At 53.5% G+C, this 1,498-nt stretch overlaps 1 protein-coding gene across 1 annotated transcript in view; it reads right to left on the reverse strand.

The window, feature by feature from the left end:
* The window catches only part of DDX27 (DEAD-box helicase 27), a 30,111-nt gene that overhangs the window by 9,059 nt on the left and 19,554 nt on the right, over positions 1-1,498 (reverse strand). Inside the window, exon 13 of the mRNA XM_006141283.3 lies at positions 670-823. Within this exon, the coding sequence (XP_006141345.1) occupies positions 670-823 (154 nt within the window). The remainder of the gene's footprint in view (positions 1-669; positions 824-1,498) is intronic.

Below are 1,498 nucleotides of genomic sequence, written 5' to 3' on the forward strand. Positions count from 1 at the left end.
ACCCGGTGGCTTAAAACTCACGCCGGGCACATGTGCGTGCGTACCCGAGATCCCGAGAGGAGAATGGAGGATAAGGTATTGTGGTGTGGCCATCCCCCCGGGGGGTGATTTCTCGCTTTCTGTCTCTCTGTCTGGTGAGCGCATGCGCCCTATAGCAAAAACCTCTCCAAAATAAAAAAAAGAGGGGCCAGCAGGTGGCATAATGGTTAAGGGTGCAATTCGAATCCTGGACCACATGGCTTGCTTTCTCACTCTCCCTCCTCCCACGACCTCGCTCTGTCCCTCTCTGGTCAAATTATTAAAAAAAAGAAAGAAAAGAAAAAAAATCACAAAGAAAAGTACACAGTAGAGTGCTTGGTAAACAGATCCTCAAGAAATGGCTATTGGTTTTGATTCTAGATTTTGGTCAACCAGACCTGTCTAGAAAGTCAGAGAACACACCACTTGCTGTCTTTCCGGTCAGTTTCCTGCCGCAGCCCCACTAGTCAGATCCCACCCTGGGATAAGCATCGCAGTGCCAAGGGGTCATCTTCAGCAAGATGCCCAGTCAGAGCAGATGTGCTCTCCGTATCCTCTGCTGTGGCTCCAACGAACTCTCTGAAAGGCCCCATCTGACCTTTCTGGGAAGGCAGTAGGAGCCTCCACCCCCAGCCCCACCCCGAACTTTACCTGAGGGCCTCCAGCCGCTGTGTCTGGGACAGGTTGCCATGCAGCTCGCCCACCTGCAGCCCCATGAGCCCCAGGACGATGTGCATGCGGTGGGCTTGCTTCTTGGTCTGGGTGAACAGCATCACATGATCAGTGAACGTTCTTGTCAACAAAGCTGGTGGGCAGAAAAGAGGGAGCTAGCAGCTGTTTCTAGGCCCAAATTCATATATTCCTCCTCACCCAAGAAGTACGGGGGCTGGGGCTGTGCCTTGGGGAGACAGGCCCCGTCACAAGCCCTTGGGGTTCACCCTCCAAGACAGAAACAGAGAAGCCAATTCTGAGGGTGATAAATGCCAGAAGAGAGCAGCAGGGGAGGGGAGGCAGCCTCAGGGATGGCCTCTCTGAAGAGACATGGGGTTGAATTACAAGGGAGTTTATCCACAGGAAGACAGGGGAAGAGACCAAGCAGAAGAAAAGGTCTGGAGGCATGAGTAGGCTTGGTGGGTGAGCATGCGCAAGCAGGTCGATATGGCCAAGCCATGAGCCAGCCCACGCCAGGGAAGCTAGCCAGGCACAGGCCAGGCCCTGCAGCACCTGGAGGACTTACTAGGAGTTCAGATTTCAGTCTAAGGGCAAAGTCGGCCACCTCATATTAAATAAGGGGCAAGTAGAGCAAATGTCCTTTGGCAAATGACATCTGAACTGATCAGCAGCATGGAGGACGAACCACAAAGGGCCAGGACAGAAGCAGCAAGACCAAGTGACAGATGGTGGTGACCACACCGGTCACAGACGGCAGCAACCTGGACTTGCAGTTGGGAGTTCAGCAGGACATAGAGGTCTGGACACG

This window comes from Tupaia chinensis, unplaced genomic scaffold (genome assembly GCF_000334495.1).
Source record: "Tupaia chinensis unplaced genomic scaffold, TupChi_1.0 Scaffold000049_1, whole genome shotgun sequence".
Taxonomy (NCBI): Eukaryota; Metazoa; Chordata; class Mammalia; order Scandentia; family Tupaiidae; genus Tupaia; species Tupaia belangeri.